This window comes from Danio rerio, chromosome 17 (assembly GCF_049306965.1).
Source record: "Danio rerio strain Tuebingen ecotype United States chromosome 17, GRCz12tu, whole genome shotgun sequence".
NCBI lineage: Eukaryota > Metazoa > Chordata > Actinopteri > Cypriniformes > Danionidae > Danio > Danio rerio.
In genome coordinates, this window is record NC_133192.1 from 58,729,285 (window position 1) to 58,749,622 (window position 20,338).

Consider the following 20,338-nt stretch of genomic DNA (forward strand, 5'->3'; position numbering starts at 1 on the left):
ACAATTTAGCCTACCCAAATCACCTGTACAGCATGTGTTTGGACTGTGGGGGAAACCGGAGCATCCGGAGGAAACCCACACAAACGCAGGGAGAACATGCAAACTCCACACAGAAACGCCAACTGAGCCGAGGATCGAAGCAGCAACCTTGATTTTAAGAATTGAAAGTGGAATCAAAAAACTGTCATAATAATTGATGCATATCTCAGATTTTTGCTTTTAAACAATAAAAAAAGTCAAACTCGATACAAAAATCTGTTAATGTGGAAGATGATCTAGCAAAGTTCAGTTTGTGCATGCAAAACTTTGCCAATAAAATAAAGAGATTAACAATATACTCAAGACATCTGTTGGATTTTTTTCACAATATAAATATTATCTTTTAATGTAAAATTGTTTTGTCCTTTGTCCTTTCAAAAACATATTTGGCTAGATTCTTCCAGAAGTCCTTTGCAATGCTGCATTCAAAAAACAAATGACAAAAGCTCTCTTTATCCACATTGCAGAAACCACAGATCTCAATGTACTTTGATAAAAACGATTTCACTGGGTAAATGTAATATTTGAAAATGGATTTCTTTAATTGTATGATTAATAGTGTATTTGAAGGGAGTTCACCATTGTTACTACCAGTGATGCAAAGTTTGGGGAGGCGCGGCTGTCTGTGGGCAGTGACGTCACTCCGCCGGCGTCTGTCGTGTCGTCACGCCGCTGTCGCCCCCTCGCGTTGGTTCGCTGTTCTGCTGCTGAATAATATAAAGTTAGTGGCTTTTCCAGATGATCGTCAGTGCGATGTTTTATGCGCTTTATCCGCTTTCCAGACTCCTCGACAGAGTTTCAGGTGAGACTGTTCCTGTTCTTTTGTTTTTATCTGTTTCTGTTGATGACTCGGCCGCGCGCCTGCAGCACGAGCACGTGCGCCTCAACTATAATAATAATAAACACGCCCGCGGCAGAAACACACACTAAAGTGAACAATATATCTGATAAATCACCTCATCTCTGACTGATTAGCGATGATGAGCTAGAGTAAACGCTGTTTTGAAGCACTTAAATACTGCAGGCCTTTTATTTAATGCTGACAATCACGAAATATCCCTATGTTGTTTTATTATATCGGTTATATATATGCAGTATATCGCCAAATATACATATGTAAGTTGATTAGAGAACGGGGTAAGTTGTCACAGTTTAATGTACACCGCTGTCACAGGTGCGTTTATTTTTGAACGTGTGTTTAACAGAAAACATTCCTGAAGAGAAAAACAAATAGTAAAAGTGTGTCGTGTTACTGCCATAAACACCATAATAGTGTAGAAACAGCGAACAGAGCATGAAATGGCAAAACACCAGCACATAAACGAGGCTGTATACACTCTTTCCTACAAAATGTAAATAAATATTCATTCATTTTCCTTTGGGTTAGTCTCTGGTTATCTGGGGTCACCACAGCGGAATGAACCGCCAACTATTCCAGCATATGTTTTATGCAGTAGATGCCCTTCCAGCTGCAACCCAGTACTGGAAAACACACACACACACTCATACACTACGGCCAATTTAGTTTATCTATAGCGCATGTCTTTGGACTGTGGGCGAAATCGGAGCACATGCAGGAAACCCACACCAACAGGGGGAGAACATGCAAACTCCACACAGAAACACCAACTGGCTTAGCCGAGGCTCGAACCAGTGACCTTCTTGCTGTTAGGCCACAGTACTAACCACTGAGCCACCGTGCCACCCCCATGCTGAATATAAAATAAATTCTCAACCTTGGCAACAGCAAATCCATTTTTAAAAGATTTTTTCTCGATTTATCTTTTTAAATTATTTAGTTTCTACAACGTTGCTTTATTTCTGATTTTAATGTACATTAACATCCGGGTGCTCCGGTTTCCCCCACAGTCCAAACACATGCGCTATAGGGGAACTGATCAACTAAATTGTCCGTACTGTATGAGTGTGAATGAGTGTGTATGGGTGTTTACTAGTACTGGGTTGCAGCTGGAAGGGCATCCGCTGTGGAAAACATATGCTGGAATAGTTGGAGGTTCATTCCGCTGTGGCGACCCCTGATTAATAAAGGGACTAAGCTGAAAAGAAAATTAATAAATGAATGAATAATATTTCATATTCAAATAATAATTCATATTTTAAATAATCTAATAATATTTCAAATTCAATGCATATTTAAATAATTAATATCTGAACAAATAATATTAATTATGATATATTTTTGATTATTTTTCAAATATCGAAATATGAGTTGAATTGAAAATATTAGTTTTTACTTTTTTTAATCATTAAAAATATTAGAATTTTTAATTATTTGAATGTTAATTAAAATTTAAATATTAATTAATTTATACATATAAATATTAATAATTATTTTGCAATTATTTTGCAATTATTTAAATTAGAAATAGTAATAATTTCAATATTAGTTAAATTATAAATATTAATTATTGTTTTTTATTTATTTAATTATTAAATATTAATTATAAAAATAATGACAATTTCAATTCGGGCTGCACAATATATCATTTGAGCATCGATATCACAATGTGTGTATCGGCAATGATCGCATCACAGGATTAGATTATTTATTAAAGAACAAAAGATATTATTATTATTTTAATATTATTTATACCATGATGGCCATGCTATTTTACATTTGATTGTTTAACTTCTGTACTTGAATACTTGAAAACCGTAAAGCCCTGTCTAATTCAATTTGAGCTTTGCTCTGTTGTGTTTATATATGTTTGTAATTTATTATGATTTACGCAGTGCATGGAAAAACACTTGATCCTCCTAATCAAACTATCTAAAATCTATCTAAATGAATGAAATCTTTCCAATTAGAGCTATTCAAATCATCTGCTGAAACTGTATTCACATCGCAGAAAACCCCCCCATGTCAGATTTTCCCAACATCTGCAGCTCAAACTTCATCTATAGTGTCTTCTTTTGAGCTAGATCTGCATCCTCCAATCAGATCAGCTGTGTTCTGCAATCGGTGTTTGTGCTGTGTCTCTACAGCAGCGTGGCAGAAGCCTCCGCCAGTGCATGTGAATGGCAGAGAGGTTTGGGACGGTGGAGGACAGCAGCAGCAGCAGACGGAGGACTCACTGCAGAGGAACAGCACAGAGAGATCAGCACAGCTTCCACAAGACAAACACACTCACACACACCATCCTCAGGTACAGCAGACCTCCGCCTGTATTAAATACAGTTATGATTAAAGCACAACAAGTGTGTTTTATCCACCATTAGGTTCTTCCGCTGAAAGGTTGATGTAATAACTTTGGCTTCAGCTGAATCGATGTGTTGAATATATACAACATACTGTGTGTCCATCCTCAGGGAACACTGGTGGAGACTCTAGAGAGAGCACGAGCAGAAGAAGAGCTGCAGAAAACTCTGTGTGATGTCAGTCAGATGGAGGGAGTGCTGTCAGAAACACCGCTCGCCGGTCTGGAGGACACACACAATCCACAACCTGTGAAGAACCAGGCTGAATCTGACTATGTGTTCAGCTCAGTAGCTGGAAAACACAGCGAGATCTCTCCACATCTGACTGCAGACGCTCCCTCAGGTGCGGAATATGGGCTGTTGATGTATTATTCACTGTCATGCATGAATATGGTTAATATTGTCATCATTTAAGATGCAGGAAAGGGTTAAAGGTCTCCAAATAAGTGCTTTTTTATTGGATGTTTGATGTAATCTCAACTGAAACATGAAAAGAGGGCGGGGCGTAGAGTAGCTCCTCCCCTTTAAAACAAACAAACAGCCAATAGTGTTGTTTTCTCACAGCTCTGCCAGTGAGAGTGGTCGAGCTCAAGCACGTCAAATGAACAGCCAATGAGAAGGAGGAGGTGGGGCATGTCAGACACTACAGAGCATCTGATTGGTCAGAAGATTTGATGAGAAACTGAAGTATGAGTTATGGGATCAAATTCCCGCTTAATGTATTGCAGTCGTACATAGAAAAGATTGAGCTGTATTTTAACGATCTAGGCGCAAAGTCTAAAGCGCACGGCGCAAAAGCATTAAGGGGTGTCTGAATGCACTTTTGCTATTCGGCATGGTCTAACAGGGCTGTGCTGACTCTCTTAATGAGTTCTGGGTGTGTTTTGAGCATAACCTGCATTTAACCAATCAGACATTTAGGCATGAGAACCGTTTTCAAGGTTTACCGCGGTTTGGAAAAGTCAAGGTTTTAAAACCACCAAAACTTTCTGCTATACCTTTTCCAAGGTCTGTGTTAGATTTTCAACATTTATTTAATATTTTATTTATTTTTGTTTATTTATTTATTTTTTAGGACAACATTATTTCCAGCAGAAAAGATATCTAAACAGGGCTCAACAATAAGGACTGCCCGATGGCCCAGGGCCAGTGTGAGAGACGCTTGGGACAGTAGACAGGATCATTACTGGCCCGATTGGGGCCACCTTTTGTTAAATAATTTCAAACTAAAATAAAATACCTTCACATTTTCCATACTGCTCTTTTGTTTTGTTAACACTTAGGGCTCTATTTTGATGGTCCATGCGCAGAGCGCAAAACACAGGGCGCAAACGCTTTCAGGGCGTGTCAGGACGCGTTTTTGCTAATTTAAGGATGGGAAAATCTGCCTTGCGCCAAGGCGCATGGTCTAAAAGGGTTGAGTTTATTTTCTTAATGAGTTATAGGTGTGTTTTAAGAATAAACCAATCAGAGTCTCGTCTCCCATTCCCTTTAAGAGCCAGCTGCGTCACGCCAAGAGCGCATTCACTATTTACAGGACGCATTTCACTAGCAAACAGTTCACAGTGTTTTTAACAGAAAACTGTTAAACAGAGCATCTACTGTGTGAGAATGAGAGATAATGGATCTACTTTCACTTTCACTCTCGTGGATAGGGAAGTCTTTACGCACAGACAACAATTAGTCTATAAATAAATTATTTTGTTTGTTAAGCGCAAATTATTTGTTTCGAAACTATTTCTAAATTCAGTTATAATTTCTAGCAAATGAATAAATGAACAATAATAACAAAATGTGCTCAAAAACCTGAGTTATATCCTAAAACACATGCTGTGCCCCATATGGTCTAAAACCTGACAGGTGGGTAAATCTAAGCTTGTTTTTAATAAAACAAATATAAATATGGATATAATAAATAATACTGCTAATAATAATAACATTATACAAAAGCAAATTGTTATGAATGAACTGAAAAAGCCTCCCGAGATGAAGAAGACATAAAAGCAGTGATTTTTCATATTTATGTAGGCTAGAAAATAATATGTTTTGTAATATTTTAATCCTTTATATTTATATCCTATATCTATTCTTATTATATCCTATATATATCCTTAATATTTAAATGTTTTCATATATAAAGATATTTGCCTATTGCTCTCTTGTGCGTATTGGTCTAATGAAAAATCTATTATAGATTCTCAAAATAGCGACGCGCCAGCGGTCCGCCTCAGAACGCCTTCCTTTTTAGAGCAGAACGCCTATGGGCGCACAAATGAGCGCTAATGCATTTGCTATTTAAACAGCGTAGCACAACGGCTCAAAACGACTCATGCGCCAAGCTGAAACTACCAAAAGACTACTGCACCACGCCTTGCGCCACACTGCGCTGGGTGTATGATAGGGCCCATAATTTTGCTCAATATACATATAATAACATTTTAAAAATATTATTTAAATAATGAAATAATTATAGACATTAATTTTGACACATTATTTAAAATATGTGGCTAAAAAAATAGCTATTAAATTAGATTTTTTCTTTGGTGGGAACAGTGAAAATTTTGGTAGGGCAAGTAAAAATCTGAACCATTGGCTCGATCGGACCAGTAGAAAAAATCCTTAGTGTTGAACCCTGCCGAAGATGCCGTTTTAAATTGTAAGCACATCAGTGTTTTTGAAACAAATGCAGACAGCAGAAGTCAATAATTGATTTTAATTATTTAGACTGACATGTTTACTGCTCTAAATAGTTAAAAATGATTCTCAAAATAAAAATATTTTGTGTTCAAAAGGGGGAAAAAATAGTTTTACTCAGACAATTAAAATAATATATTTTAGAGCAGAAAGAACATTACAGTGAAACCGTTTATCCAAGGTTATCATATTGTCAGTATCTTATTCCGGGCCATGCCTACTCGCATTCCTTTTAAGAGTGAGTTGTGTCGCTCCATGGTGCATTTGCTATTTACATGGTGGGCTTTGTTAGTGTAAAAACTGAACGCTTCACTAGCAAGAACACAGTTAAACAGAGCATCTGCAGCACAAGAATAAAGAACGAGCCTCCTCCATTCAGCCTCTTTACTTTCCCTTTTACTCCTTTACTTTGGTGGAGTGAGGAAACGGTGGAAACTCTCTCCACTGAACACATCCATCAGCCCACATATTTAATCTCCTTTGTTAAGCACAAAGATTTGCTTCAAAACTATTTCTAAATTCAGCTCTAATCTCCAGCAGAGGAATAAATGAACAATAATAATGAAGTGTGGTCAGAAAACTGAGTTATATCCAAACACACGTCCTGCTCTTATCCACATATGCTGGTGCAGACGTCTCCAAAACCCCACAGCTGGACACATCTACACTCGTGTTTATTATAAATCTGCAGATAATCAATAATACTGCTAATAATATTACCATTATACAGATGCAGATGCTCATCAATAAACTGAAGAAGCCCCCCGAGGAGAAGAAGGCATGGAGGCAGTGTGTTTATACTGATGGAGAAAGTCATCATGTCTGGATCATTTTAATCCTTTCATCTGTACAGATATGTGTGTGTTGCTGATCATCCTGTGTGTGTTCAGCATTTGGACCTGCATAGGCACATAACTAACACACTCTGCTGGCCTTTAGAGCAGCTTTTAGTTGGTCAATGGTGCCGTCTATTTCAGCTCCTCAGAATAGCAACCCCTGAGTCCTCATCAATATACTGGGGCGTTAGGAAGCCACACAGTCCACAGGTTGAGCGCCCCCTGCTGGTCTCTCTAACACCACTTTCAGCACCAATCTAGCTTTCCTATGTGGTCTCCCATCCAGATACTGACCAGGCGCAGCCCTGCTTGGCTTCAGAGAGCGACCATATGAGAGTTGCAGAGAGCTAGCTGACAGCTATATGCTATAATCTAAAAGCTGAGCAGGAATTATAAATATATGATTGAATTCCTGAGCTCCCCCCGCTCGTACTGGAAAATGAGGTCAATACAGGTGAACTTTAATCTTAATGACTGCCTGTTTGTCTCCGCTGCAGAAGCAGACCGGTGTGACGGTGTGTCTGCCAGCTCTGGAGGTGCAGCTCTTCTCTTCGCGTCCCGCAGCCCGGTGTTTGACCTGTCAGCTTTACTGTCGGACACACAGCAGCTCCAGATGGATGCTGAGCCCATCGGGTGGCACTTTCCTGTCGGACACGGCCTGGCGGAGATGTGCTACTGTCCTTACGTGCAGTTTCCCGACGTCAGCTACTATCCTGCATTTCAAGACCAGGACAATATAGAAGGTCAGATTGATCCTGCAATGTAATACAGGCGTAAAGTAGAGCCGCAGGATGCTGTAATGTACTGAAATGTGCATTTACAGAGTGCATCTACAGTTGAAGGCAGAATTATTCACCCTCCTGTATATATTTGTTTCTCAATTTCAGTTTAACAGAGAGAACACATTTCAAATGATAATAGTTTAATCATAATATTAGACTAGATGTTCTTCAAGACACTAGTGTTCAGCTTAAAGTGACATGTAAAGGCTTCACTAGGGTAATTAGGGTAAAGTTAGGGTAATTAGGCAAGTCATTGTATAACAGTGGTTTGTTCTGGAGACAATCCAACACTAATATTGCTGAAGGGGTGAATAATATTGACCTTAAAATGGCTTTAAAACAATTAAAATCTGCTTTTATTCTAGCCCAAATAAAACAAATCAGACTTTAGAAGAACAAATATTAGAGGAAACACTGTGATTTTGTTCAACATCATTTGGGAAATATTAACGCGAGGGTGAATAACATGGCTCATGTTACTGTGTATTGTAGTCAGACTTTCCTCTGTTCTCTCTAAGTGATGTGGCGAGTGTGGGAGGACCTCAGTGAACCGCAGAGCAGTGACAGTGCAGACGCGTCTCCTGTGTTCGACTTCAGCGTCATGTCTTATAATATCCTGGCTCAGGATCTGCTGGAAGCCAATCCACATCTCTACACTCACTGTGCGGAGGACGCGCTGAGGTGGGAAAACCGGCTCCAGGCTGTCCTGAAGGAGCTGCAGATCTGGCAACCAGATGTAAAACAACCATTCATTCATTCATTTATATAGCTGCACATCTGGCAACCGGATGTAGGACAACATCATTCATTTAAATAGCTCCAGATCTGGCAGCCCGATGAAAAACAATATCATTCATTCATTCAAATATCTGCACATCTGGCAACCAGATGTAGGACAACCATTCATTTATTAATATAGCTGCACATCTGGCAACAAGATGTAAGATAACCAACCAACCATTCATTCATAAAGCTCCAGATCTGGCAACTTGATGTAAGACAATATTATTCATTCATTCATTCATACATATGCACATCTGGCTACCGGGTGTAAGACAACATCATTCATTCATTCATTCATTCATTCATTCATTCATTCAATTATTTATATAGCTTCGGATCTGGCAACCCGATGTAAAACACTATAATTTATTTATTCATTCATTCATATATCTGCACATCTGGCAACCAGATGTTGGACAACCATTGATTTATTTATATAGCTGCACATCTGGCAACCGGATGTAAGATATCCAGCCAGCCATTCATTCATTCAAATAGCTTTAGATCTGGCAACCTGATGCAAGACAATATTATTTATTCATTCATATATCTGTACATCTGGCAACTAGATGTAAGACAACCAACCTTTCATTCATTCATAAAGCTCCAGATCTGGCAACTTGATGTAAGACAATATTATTCATTCATTAATTTATACATATGCAGATCTGTCAACCGAGTGTAAGACAACATCATTCATTCATTCAGCTTCAGATCTGGCAACCCAATGTAAAACACTATAATTCATTAAGTCATATTTCTGCACATCTGGCAACCAGATGTAGGACAACCAACCATTAATTTATTTATATAGCTGCACATCTGGCAACCGGATGTAAGACAAGCAACCATTCATTAATTCATATATCTGCACATCTGGCAACCGGATGTAAGACAACCAACCATTCATTCATTCATTTCAAGAGTTCACACTTAGCTGATGATTTACAAAGCTTATTTGGCATGCTGTCCCGGGAGAGAGCCCCGAGCTCAAGGGCTCCTCGAGCCCGGGGCTTCCTCCCGTTGGCAGAGCAAGAAGGGAGCCTGAGCTCGGTGGATCTCAGAACTCCCCTGCCGCTGTAGCTAAGGGAACGTAAGGAATTAGACCAGCTTGATTGTTAAGTATGTTGAATGTCTTTGGATGGTGGGAGGAAACCGGAGAGCCCGGGGAAAACCCACGCGGACACGGGAAGGACATACAAACTCCCCACAGAAACACTCACCGGTCCTATCGAACTAGGACCGGCAGTATTCTTGCTGTGTGGTTCACAGTGCTAACCACTGGACCGCCGTGCCGCCCAATTACAGGTAAAGGAGGAGAATAGGGGAGGAGGGGGGTTTCTTCCAAACGAAGATAAAGTGAACTGAAAACTTAGACTATTTATGGTGCCTTAGGGCTCATATGATTGGAAGATTAGTGATTAGCAAATGCGAGACTGGACGTGATAAATCATAAGCACGTGATCCTCTCGAAATTAGTTTATGAATAAACTTCACTTATATATCTGCACATCTGGCAACCGGATGTAAGACAACCAACCAACCATTCCTTCATTCCTTCATTCATTCATTCATTCATTCATATATCTGCACATCTGTCAACTGGATGTACGACAACCATTCATTCATTCATATTGCTCCAGATCTGGCAACCTGATGGAAAACAATATTATTCATTCATTCATTCATTTATCTGCACTTCTGGCAACCGGATGTAAGACAACCAACCATTCATTCTTTTATTTATTTATATTGCTGCACATTTGGCAACCGGATGTAATACAATCATTTATTCATTCCTTCATTTATGTAGCTCTAGATCTGGCAACCCGATGTAGTACAACATCATTCATTTATACGTCCCGTTGTCAGATGTGCAGCTAAACGAATGAATCTGTATAAAACCCCTACAGTCCTTTGGTCAAACTGTGCAGTGAGTAAAAAGGTTGATCAACTGTTTTAGAAATCTTTCTCCTTATTTAGAAGATAATTTGAGTTTTTCTTTCTTAAACCCAACGGTTAGTGTGTCTGTTTAATGTTTATATTTCTGTTATGCACAGATTGTTTGTCTTCAGGAAGTGCAGGAGGATCACTTTCAGGAGCAGATGCATCCCGTCCTGATCAACATGGGTGAGACGCCAAATTAAATAACTTTTTCTGATCATGACAATACAAAACATGAGACATTTCAATAGTGGGAAGGGCTTCAGTCGTGACTGTGGGGCATAACTGTTGCATACACAGTTACTCATGTGTTTTCTCTGTGGAAAAGATTCTGGTTACTCTGCAAAAAATGTAGTTCTTACTTAGAATTTGTCTTTTATTTATAGTTCAAAATATTCTTACATCAAGGAGCGTTTTCTAGACAAATATAAATATGGTCTTGTATTCAGGAATAGGTCAAAATTAAGTGAATTTTTCCTTTAAACAACCTAAATGATCTTCTAGTTAGGTGAAAAAATAAGCAGAATAATGATGTTTTCACTTTGAAATAAGATTATTTTGATTACCCCGTTGGCAGATTATTTAGCTTGTTTTAAATTAAAAACCCACTTAATTTTTACACATTATTTCTCAAAACAAAGCAATTTTTCAGAATATGTGATTGCGCTGATCAATGATCAAGGCTTTACTAAAAATAGTCTTTACTCTAGTGTTGAACTGAGAGAGTGTGTCTGAGGCTCAGACATTATCAGGAAGGCTATTCCAGAGTTTAGGAGCCATAAATGAGAAGGCTCGACCTCCTTTAGTGGACTTTGCTGTTCTAGGTGCTTCCAGAATCCCTGAGTTTTGAGATCCTAAAGAGCGAGCTAGATTGTAGGCAGGTCGGTTAGATTAACAGGAGCTCGACTATTTAAAGCTTTATAGGTAAGAAGCAATAATTTAATCATCAATGTGAAACTGAACTTAAATAAGACTATTTTGTTTTACTTGTCTTGAAAACGCTCCTTGATTTAAAAAGTTTTGGATATATGGACTAAAAACAAGACTAAAGCTTAAAGCAAAGCATTTTTGCAGTGTAATTTTCCATTATTTTTTTATGTAAACAAGCACTCGATGGCTGTGCAAGACTGTTATGTTTACATCTTGCCTCTCGATAAAAGACGTTAAAGTCATCATAGAGTCAACATTTACTGTTTTTTTTTTTTTTTTAATTTACAGTTTTTGTCTTGTTTCTGGTCCAAATATCTAAAAATTCAGAGATCAATATGCATTTTCTAGACAAGTAAAGAACTATTGCCTTGTTTTCAGAAATGAGTTATAGTCAAGTGAAGTTTTCCTTAATAAATTGTCAAAGAAAATAGTCTTTAATCAAGTGTTCAGTTGAAAGTGTGTCTGAGCCTCATACAATATCAGGAAGGCTATTCCAGAGTTTAGGAGCCATAAATGAGAAGACTCGACCTCCTTTAGTGGACTTTGCTGTTCTAGGTGCTTCCAGAATCCCTGAGTTTTGAGATCCTGAAGAGCGAGTTGGATTGTAGCGAGACAGAAGGTTGGTTAGATTAACAGGAGCTCGATTATTTAAAGCTTTATAGGTAAGAAGCAATAATTTAATCATCAGTGTGAAATTGAACTTCAATAAGACTATTTTGTTTACCCCATCTGCAAATTATTTAGCTTGTTTAAAAGAAAGACTCTCTTTATTTTCAAGTAATATTTTTCAAAACAAAAACATTTTTTACTTGTCTTGAAAACACTCTTTGATTTAAAAAGTTTTGGATATTTGGACTAGAAACAAGACTAAAGCTTAAAGCAAAGCATTTTTACAGTGTAATTTTCCTTTGTTTTTTTAATGTAAACAAGCACTCGATGACTGTGCAAGACTGTTATGATTACATCTTACCTCTCAATGAAAGACAAAGTCTTTATAAAGTCATCATAGAGTCAACATTTACTGTTTTTTTTTTTTTTTTTTTTTTTTTTACAGTTTTTGTCTTGTTTCTGGTCCAAATATCTAAAAATTCAGAAAACAATATGCATTTTCTAGACAAGTAAATAACTATTGTTTTATTTTCAGAAATGAGTTATAGTCAAGTGAAGTTTTCCTTAATAAATTGTCAAAGAAAATAGTCTTTAATCAAGTGTTCAGTTGAAAGTGTGTCTGAGCCTCGGACAATATCAGGAAGGCTATTCCATAGTTTAGGAGCCATAAATGAGAAGGCTCGACCTCCTTTAGTGGACTTTGCTGTTCTAGGTACTTCCAGAATCCCTGAGTTTTGAGATCCTAAAGAGCGAGTTAGATTGTAGGCAGGTTGGTTAGATTAACAGGAGCTCGACTATTTAAAGCTTTATAGGTAAGAAGCAATAATTTAATCATCAGTGCAAAACTTAACTTAAATAAGACTATTTTGTTTTACTTGTCTTGAAAACGCTCCTTGATTTAAAAAGTTTTGGATATATGGACTAGAAACAAGACTAAAGCTTAAAGCAAAGCATTTTTACAGTGTAATTTTCCTTAGTTTTTTTTATGTAAACAAGCTCTCGATGGCTGTGCAAGACCGTTATGTTTACATCTTGCCTCTCGATGAAAGATGTTAAAGTCGTCATAGAGTCAACATTTACTGTTTTTTTTTTTTTTTTTTTAAATTTACAGTTTTTGTCTTGTTTCTGGTCCAAATATCTAAAAATTCAGAATTCAATATGCATTTTCAAGACAAGAAAATAACCTTCGTCTTGTTTTCAGAAATGAGTCATAGTCAAGTAAGGTTTTCCTTAATAAATTGTCAAAGAAAATAGTCTTTAATCTAGTTTTGAGATGAGAGTGTGTCTGAGGCTCAGACATTATCAGGAAGGCTATTCCAGAGTTTAGGAGCCATTAATGAGAAGGCTCGACCTCCTTTAGTGGACTTTGCTGTTCTAGGTACTACCAGAATCCCTGAGTTTTGAGATCCTGAAGAGCGAGTTAGATTGTAGGCAGGTTGGTTAGATTAACAGGAGCTCGGCTATTTAAAGCTTTATAGGTGAGAGGCAATAATTTAATCATCAATGCAAAACTGAACTCAAATAAGACTATTTTGTTTTACTTGTCTTGAAAACGCTCCTTGATGTAAGAAGTTTTGGATATATGGACTAAAAAGAACTAAAGCTTAAAGCAAAGTATTTCTGCAGTGTATTGTCCATTATTTTTTTATGTAAACAAGCACTCGATGGCTGTGCAAGACCGTTATGATTACATCTTGCCTCTTAATGAAAGACGTTAAAGTCATCATAGAGTCAACATTTACTGTTTTTTTAAATTTATTTTTTATTTTATTTTTTTTTTATTTTTTGAGTTTTTGTCTTGTTTCTGGTCCAAATATCTAAAAATTCAGAGATCAATATGCTTTTTCTAGACAAGTAAATAACCATTGTCTTGTTTTTTAGAAATGAGTCATAGTCAAGTAAGGTTTTCCTTAATAAATTGTCAAAGAAAATAGTCTTTAATCTAGTTTTGAGATGAGAGTGTCTCTGGCTCAGACATTATCAGGAAGGCTATTCCAGAGTTTAGGAGCCATAAATGAGAAGGCTCGACCTCCTTTAGTGGACTTTGCTGTTCTAGGTACTTGCAGAAGCCCTGAGTTTTGAGATCTTAAAGAGCGAGCTGGATTGTAGGCAGGTTGGTTAGATTAACAGGAGCTCGGCTATTTAAAGCTTTATATGTAAGAAGCAATATTTTATAATGTAATAAGTGTAATAAAAATAAACCTAAATAAAGACACATAAAATGTGTCTTTATTGTTTTCGTTGTCTTTACCACATGTTTTTCCTCCAGGTTATACATGCATCTATAAGCGTCGCACAGGCTCAAAAACAGACGGTTGTGCTGTGTTATACCGCGGTGAACGCTTCACTCAGCTCTCCGTCAGTCTGCTGGAGTTTCGCCGCTCGGAGTGTGAGCTGCTGGATCGGGATAATGTAGGCATCGTGCTGCTCCTCCAGCCCACGGCGGGACCCCATCATCAGTTTACACCGGTGTGTGTTGCTAACACACACCTCCTGTTCAACCCCAGGAGAGGAGACGTGAAGCTGGCCCAGCTCGCCATCATGTTCGCCGAGATCCACAGCGTGATGCAGAAATGCAGGAGTGAAGGGAAAAGCTGCGAGCTGATTCTGTGCGGAGACTTCAATGCTGTACCCAGGAGTCCTCTGTGGACGCTGATCACCACCGGGGAGCTCTACTACCACGGCCTACCGACATGGATGGTGAGAAACCCCGATTACTGACAATTTTTACAATACACAGTTAAAGTCAGAGTTATTCACACTCCTGTGAATTTTATTTATTTATTTATTTCAAATATTTCCCAAATGATGTTGAACAAAATCACAGTGTTTCCTCTAATATTTGTTCTTCTGGAGAAAGTCTGATTTGTTTTATTTGGGCTAGAATAAAAGCAGTTTTTAATAGTGTTAAAGCCATTTTAAGGTCAATATTATTGGCCCCTTCAGCAATATTAGTGTTGGATTGTCTCCAGAACAAACCACTGTTATACAATGACTTGCTTAATTACCCTAACTTTACCCTAATTACCCTAGTGAAGCCTTTACATGTCACTTTAAGCTGAACACTAGTGTCTTGAAGAATATCTAGTCTAATATTATGTGCTGTCATCATGGAGAAGAGAAAATAAATCAACATCTTTTTTGAAAAATAATAGGAATGCCACAGGACTTTTTTAATTGAATAATTTTGTAGAAAACACTGCGGATGCATTGGTGGTTTGTGCAGGTTTCAGGGCAGACGGATTTGTCATATAAAGCTCATCACAACAGGCTTTTCTCCCCATTGTGGCCCAGCAGCCTCGGCATCACTGACCGCTGCCAGTACAACACTGACACACACACCACAGCTTCAGGTTAGTACCAGATATACACTCACCGGCCACTTTATTAGGTACACCTGACTAGTATCGGGTTAGATTCTTTTTGCCTTCAGAACTGCCTTAATCCTTCATGGCGTAGATTCAACAAGCTACTGGAAATATTCCTCAGAGATTTTGCTCCATATTGACATGATAGCATCACACAGTTGCTGCAGATTTGTCGGCTGCATGATGCCAATCTCCCGTTCCAATACATCCCAAAGCTGCTCTATTGGATTGAGCTCTGGTGACTGTGGAGGACATTTGAGAACAGTGAACTCATCGTCATGTTCAGCAGTCTGAGATGATTGAGCTTTATGACATGCTGCGTTATCCTGCTGGAAGTAGCCATCAGAAGATGGAGACACTGTGCTCATAAAGGGATGGACATGGTCAGCAGCAATACTCAGGTAGGCTGTGGCGGTGATGCTCAATTGGTACTAATGGACCCAAAGAAAATCTCCCCCACACCATTACACCACCACCACCAGCCTGAACCGCTGATACAAGGCAGGATGATCCATGCTTTCATGTTGTCTGAGCCGAGCATCCGAATGTGTCAGCAGAAATGGAGACTCATCAGAGCAGCAACGTTTCTCCAATCTTCTATTGTCCAGTTTTGGTGAGTCTGTGTGAATTGTAGCCTCAGTTTCCTGTTCTTAGCTGACAGGAGCGGCACCCGGTGTGCTCTTCTGCTGCTGTAGCCCATCCGCCTCAAGGTTGGCCGTGTTGTGTGTTCAGAGATGCTCTTCTGCAGAGCTCGGTTGTAGCGAGTGCTTATTTGAGTTACTGTTGCCTTTCTATCAGCTGGAACCAGTCTGGCCATTCTCCTCTGACCTCTGGCCTCATCAACAAGGCATTTGCGCCCACAGAACTGCCGCTCACTGGATATTTCCTCTTTGTCGGAGCATTCTCTGTAAACCTTAGAGAAGGTTGTGCGTGAAAATCCCAGTAGATCAGCAGTTTCTGAAATACTCAGAGCAGCCCGTCTGGCAGCAACAACCATGCCACGTTCAAAGTCTCTTAAATCTCCTTTCTTCCCCATTCTGATGCTCACTTTGATAGGTGTACCTAATAAAGTGGCCGGTGAGTGTAATTACTAAGTAAACAAAGTCAAAAGTGGTCTTTGATTTTCTTTATGTGTGTGTGTGTGTGTGTGTGTTTTCAGATGGTAAACAGCAGTACAGTCATGAGTTCATGTGTCAGCTGCGCTTCTGTGAGGCGGCGTGTGTTCGGCCTGCAGATCTAGAGCTCATACCCGGAGTCACAGACAAAACACCCGGTAACAGATTCACCCGCTTCAGCTCTGCACCAGCTAATGGCTAACGCCTAGTTTAGACTTAGGGCGTACTCTCACCAGCGAAGCGTGCTTGTCCCTCTTCCCCTCTCCCCCTCAGCCTGCACTCACACTGCATTATTACCTTCAGAGCCGGCGCACACCTACGTCATCGATGATACGCTGTTCAGTTAAACAGAAGAGAAGCGCTTCGCTCAGCACAGCGGACGTTGCTTTAATTACATCGTTGTGTATTATTTTTAGTGGTTTGGGATTCAGTGACACAGTCAAATATTTTGCAGAACAGATACATCACTTTTGACGCTCATAAACAATCATGAAGTCCTGCAGGTTTTAGGAGGCTTGCTGAATGTGCAGTGAGGGGTTTGCGTCTTTAATAAACTCTGACATCACTGTCATTGAACAGTAAGAGTGATTAATAAATCCACATGAAACACTCCCTTAAAAGTGACGTCGTATCTTCAGTTTCATACTCAGGCATGCTTTACACTCACACTAAGCCCAACCAAACACTCTCTAGCACACCTCTTCCAACTCAACCACGCCTGGGCCCAATTCAGAGCAGTCAGACTTGTCAAACGAACTAGGAAATGCACCCGGGCACGGATTAGATCCGCTTGTTAAGTGTGACGTCACGCGGAGCGGCTTCCGGGTCCAATCGCTCTATTCAAATGTATGGGGAGACTCTTGAAATGGTAATAATAAACGTTTACAAAGCGATTTAATACTTTTGAAAGTCACAAATGGCAATATAAATGTTCATGCCTAATATCACACGGCCAGAAAGTCATTACTTTTTTCATAAATTGTAAAAATGTTGGTATTTGTGATGCAGCAAGCCCAGAGATTGTTGTGTACACTATGACTGCATATAAAATTAACTTTAATGTGTGATATGAATTAAAAGTGATCATAAACGAATGATTTCTCCACTCAAAAGAGTGGCGGCTTGGACCTGGAAACAGTATTACATACGTCACCAACACGTCACCACTTAACAAGCGGATAGCATAATGTGAGTAGGTCCTAATGGGCTTTAAGTTACAGTCGAAGTCAGTGGTAGATTTAGGCATGGAGATTTAGGCAGATTTAGGCCCCCCCACCCCCTCCACACCCCCCCCCCCCCCCCAGTCACCCAGATATCACCCCCACTGTGTCCCAGTCTTCATTTAGGCCCTGCAGCTTGCGATGGACCTGCTCGACATGCTACTAAACATTCAAGCATTAACACAGAACTGCACGCTTTCTGACAAATAAGACGATAAAAAGTCACGTTTGTGCAAAAGTCACAGATTATTACATTTAACAAGCGATTACTCTAGATCTTAAAGAGCTATTAAGGAAGTTGTTATTTCGATCTTCACACTTATTAGGGTCATTGTTGAAGACACGTCCTGGAATATGCTCTGATTTTTATGCTCTATTTTTTTCAGACCTAAGAGACATGTTTAGTCTAAGGTGAGTTTCATTTATTTATTTATTTTCCCTCAAAGTTATTCTTTTTCTGCAAATGTGAAGTTCATCCAGGTAGCACAAATGTTTTGCAAATCAATGCAAAGTTGAAATCAAATCACTTTTATAATCACATCATCATCATCATCATCATCAGCAGCACACGTGTGCTATAATGAGCTGAGTTACTCTGAAAGATCCTCTGGCAAACACTAAATTACAAATATTTTGTGAGCAAATGCTTTTTGTAATGGGAAAGCAAAAACTTTGGGCATCAACACTTTTTGTGTTCATGTTCTGGTTTTGTCTTTCTTAGTTTGACGTCATCCCTGCTGAAAAATCCAGCTTAATGTTAACATAATGCAAACTTTTGTGCAAGTGAGTGGAGATATTTAGTGGTAAACTGGTGAAAACAAAACTCATCATCTCCAAAATCATAGCATAAACGTAAAGACAAAAAGTAAACCAAAAATACTTTTATATAATTAATATCATAATTGTATTTTAATATTTGGGTTCATGCTGAAATCAGCTGTACGTAAAGGTTAAAGGTATTACAGGTTAAAGTCTTTATAATTTTCTACTCTTCTGCACATTTAGTGTAAATAATTGTCTAGGGGCAACTCAAATGCTAAACTCTGACTGTATTTTGGCAGGTTCAGTCCTTCTTTACGTCACAGGTTGAGTCTGACGTCTGCTTACAGTCATATTCATCCCGAAACACTGACTGATCTGGTCACGACACTGAACTCTGAAGGAGCTGCCATGGTCGACTACATCTTCTACTCCCAACGGCAGAAGAGCGGCTTCAACGGAGGCGGAGGTATCATCATTCATTCAGCTTTAGTCCATTATTTATCAGAGGTTTGCACAGCGGAATGAACCGCCAACTATTCCTGCATAGTTTCACGCAGCTGATGCCCTTCCAGCTGCAACCCAGTACTGGGAAACACCCATACACTCTCACATTCACACCATATGGCCAATTTAGTTCATCCAATTCACCTATAGCGCATGTAGGGTTGGGTATCGTGGATAGTGGTTCTAAATCGATGCTTTTAAAATGGTACCGGTGCCAAAACGATGCCTGAACAGATACTTTGGAGCCACAAAATGATGGTGGATGACTGGAAAAATCTAACAAAAATAAAAAATAATAATTTAAATTGAACTTTGAAGTTTAAAATATACACCAATTCCTATTTAAATTACATTATATTATTTTATATAATAATTTTTGGCCATTTGTTTGTTAGCATGATTTTAAGATTAGCATTTTGCAGCTAACATTACATTAAGAGTGTGTGTCGAGTGTGTTCTGTGACTCTGCTGTATTTATTGGTTGTATTTTTAAAGTATGTTGCACATAGTTCTGTATTTATTGTCTGACGAGTGTGCTTGTGTTTTTCAGAGAGCGCTGGTGGTCTGAAACTGCTGGCTCGTCTGTCTCTGCTGTCTGAAGCTCATCTCTGGTCTCTGCGAGGTTTACCCAATGAAAGCTTCCCCTCTGATCATCTCAGCCTGCTGGTCAAACTTCAGCTCAGCTCAGCGGATATATGACCACGCTAGCACTCGTCTTCTTTATTATTTTAACTGCCTTTGTATTGTAAATCGCACAAAGAAAATCAGTTTTGGTCAGATCAGTATTTTGTTGTGTATTCAGAATTTTCAGTGTATGTGTGTTAATTACAATCTACCATGTGAGGAAACCTGACACGGCGTGTATAATTGACTGTTCCTAATTAATAAATCATAATTATACACTTGGTTTGTTTGGATTATTGGATGTTATATTGAATGCACCTGAATGAATAAGTGAATGTGCTGCTGTTGGTTTTGCTAACTGAACAATCAGTTCAACCCTGCAGTAAATAAACACTAATAAATAAACTCCAGCTGGTCCTAAACGCAGCACCGCGATCATATCAGTCCAGTTCTGTCAATTTTCTTTTGAAAAATATCTTTACAAAGCCTCAATCACTAAGAAAAAGACTATGATAAGCTTGTTTTGTTCTATTATTCTTAATAAATTTAAGAGATTCAACAATTAATGAGAATATTAAGTCTAGGTATTGTCTCTAGGAACTCATTTTTGTGTAAAAATGTGCAACATAATTAAAAAACCTTAACGATAAGATTGAGAACATGATCGGTCCCGGAAAATTCAATTCAGCTTTATTTGTATAGCGCTTTTACAATGTAGATTGTGTCAAAGCAGCTTCACACAAATGGTCATAGTAACTGGATCAGGTTAGTTCAGGTTTAGTGTTTAAGTTCAGTTTAGCTCAGTTCAGTGTGGTTTGAAGTCTTTATTGAGAGTCCAAACACTGAAGAGCAAATTCATCGATGAGTAGCTTTTCAGATCCTGAATCATGCAAGCCAGAGGCGACAGCG

At 38.7% G+C, this 20,338-nt stretch overlaps 2 protein-coding genes across 4 annotated transcripts in view; both read left to right on the plus strand.

The window, feature by feature from the left end:
* Nucleotides 1-5,025, plus strand: part of dlst (dihydrolipoamide S-succinyltransferase) — a 90,955-nt gene extending 85,930 nt beyond the window's left edge. Inside the window, exon 10 of the transcript XR_012392641.1 lies at nucleotides 4,825-5,025. The gene's annotated coding sequence lies outside the window, so the exon portion shown is untranslated. The remainder of the gene's footprint in view (nucleotides 1-4,824) is intronic.
* angel1 (angel homolog 1 (Drosophila)) lies at nucleotides 703-19,710 on the plus strand. 3 transcript variants are annotated; one of them, XR_012392939.1, is made up of 12 exons: nucleotides 703-841; nucleotides 3,046-3,206; nucleotides 3,370-3,601; nucleotides 7,286-7,531; nucleotides 8,089-8,306; nucleotides 10,414-10,483; nucleotides 14,106-14,536; nucleotides 15,063-15,189; nucleotides 16,364-17,507; nucleotides 17,586-17,950; nucleotides 18,601-18,767; nucleotides 19,356-19,710. XR_012392939.1 is itself a non-coding variant. In XM_021473215.3 (12 exons), the coding sequence occupies exons 1-12, from the start codon at nucleotides 778-780 to the stop codon at nucleotides 19,502-19,504; spliced, it is 2,004 nt and encodes a 667-aa protein (XP_021328890.2). In that variant the 5' UTR covers nucleotides 703-777; the 3' UTR covers nucleotides 19,505-19,710. The 3 variants fall into 3 exon arrangements, 1 of the variants encoding a protein (XP_021328890.2); XM_021473215.3 differs by having other exon boundaries at nucleotides 16,364-16,477; nucleotides 17,926-17,950; XR_012392940.1 differs by lacking the exon at nucleotides 15,063-15,189 and having other exon boundaries at nucleotides 14,106-14,995; nucleotides 16,276-16,477; nucleotides 17,926-17,950.
* Nucleotides 19,711-20,338: the final 628 nt, after the last annotated feature.